This window comes from Otolemur garnettii, unplaced genomic scaffold, assembly GCF_000181295.1.
Source record: "Otolemur garnettii isolate 467f Iridium unplaced genomic scaffold, OtoGar3 scaffold00051, whole genome shotgun sequence".
Lineage (NCBI taxonomy): Eukaryota > Metazoa > Chordata > Mammalia > Primates > Galagidae > Otolemur > Otolemur garnettii.
Genome location: NW_003852446.1, coordinates 1,185,767 through 1,187,074, shown reverse-complemented (window position 1 = coordinate 1,187,074; position 1,308 = coordinate 1,185,767). Strand labels below are relative to the sequence as shown.

At 39.9% G+C, this 1,308-nt stretch overlaps 1 protein-coding gene across 1 annotated transcript in view; it reads left to right on the top strand.

Moving 5' to 3' along the window:
* Positions 1–1,308, top strand: part of ACE2 (angiotensin I converting enzyme 2) — a 79,519-nt gene that overhangs the window by 57,726 nt on the left and 20,485 nt on the right. Inside the window, exon 7 of the mRNA XM_003791864.2 lies at positions 521–626. Coding sequence (XP_003791912.1) covers positions 521–626 — 106 coding nt within the window. The remainder of the gene's footprint in view (positions 1–520; positions 627–1,308) is intronic.

Sequence of the window (1,308 nt, the reverse complement as noted above, 5' to 3'; positions counted from 1 at the left end):
GGCAAAACTATAGAAATCAGTGTCGTGATGGCCTGGGGTTAGAGGTGGGAGTGGAATTGACCACAAACGGGCACGAGGACACTTTTGTGGTGGTTGGGAGTGTTTTAAAATTGGGTAGTGGTGATGGTTTCTCAACAGTTTTCATTCATTAAAACTTACGAAACTATACACTGAGAAATGGATGAATTTCATGGTACGTAAATTATTCCTCAATTTAGAAACAAAGGAAGTAGATAACATCTTACAGATAAGTTTTTTTTTTTTTATATTTGCTTTCATTTTGAGACCTGTGTTCCTCCAAGTGTGCTTACTGATCTATGCAGTGGTGCTAATTGTCATCAGTAACTGGGAAGAAGGAATGTTTTTAACTCTCCGGAATATTTGAGACAAAGAAGCAATTACAACTTAGGGAAATTCCACGTGGCTAAAGAAACTCCTGTTTCTAGGGTGGGGGATTGGAAACTTTAAGGGGGTTGGAGTTGGCTACTTGAAGTTTAAACTTTCTTCCTGGGCTTTTTAGGTCAAACCCTTATATGAACAGCTTCACGCCTATGTGAGGACAAAGCTGATGAATGCCTACCCTTCCCGTGTCAGTCCCACGGGCTGCCTCCCTGCTCATTTGCTTGGTAAGAAAACCCAGCAATTCTTTGTGTACTTGGCTGTTATTTCCAGCAATAAAACTGCCCTTTGGCGCGAGGCCCAACCTAAAACTGGAAAAAAGTCTGTGAAGGAAATTAGGAACATTACAGAAATCACATTTTGAAAGCATTTCTTCAACAGGAAGTTACTTTTAAAGAATTCTCTATTACATTACCTTTTGAATACATAAAGAATTATGTTGGCTTCAATTCAAAGGATAAAGGAGTTGGGACAACTAGAGAAAGGATTCTAGCTTTAAAGGAGAGTGGAAATGGGGAAAATAATTTTATGTATTCAAGTCAGCTGGCTCAGCTTTGCAGGTGGAATTTAGGATTTGAGCGTCATATTGTCAGAGGAAAGAAGTGTGGTAGGGGTGAGAGAAAGCCTTGCTAAAATTAAGGTACAGCCTTGGCGAAAGCTTCAAAAGTTCATTCATTCTAGACTGTACCAATTACCCTTGCTAAAAAGTACGTGGTTTGCAATCATCCAAGTAATGCATGAAGGAGCGTGGCCATTCCTCAAGCCAAATAAAATTTGAAAATCTCATGCCACGTATACACAGAAGATCTACATAGCTGATTGCTGGTAGCTACTCCTTCTCCATAGTCAAACCTCACGTCTATCATCAGGAAAGAATATGGACAAAGGACCTGTGGAGACTTTTAACCC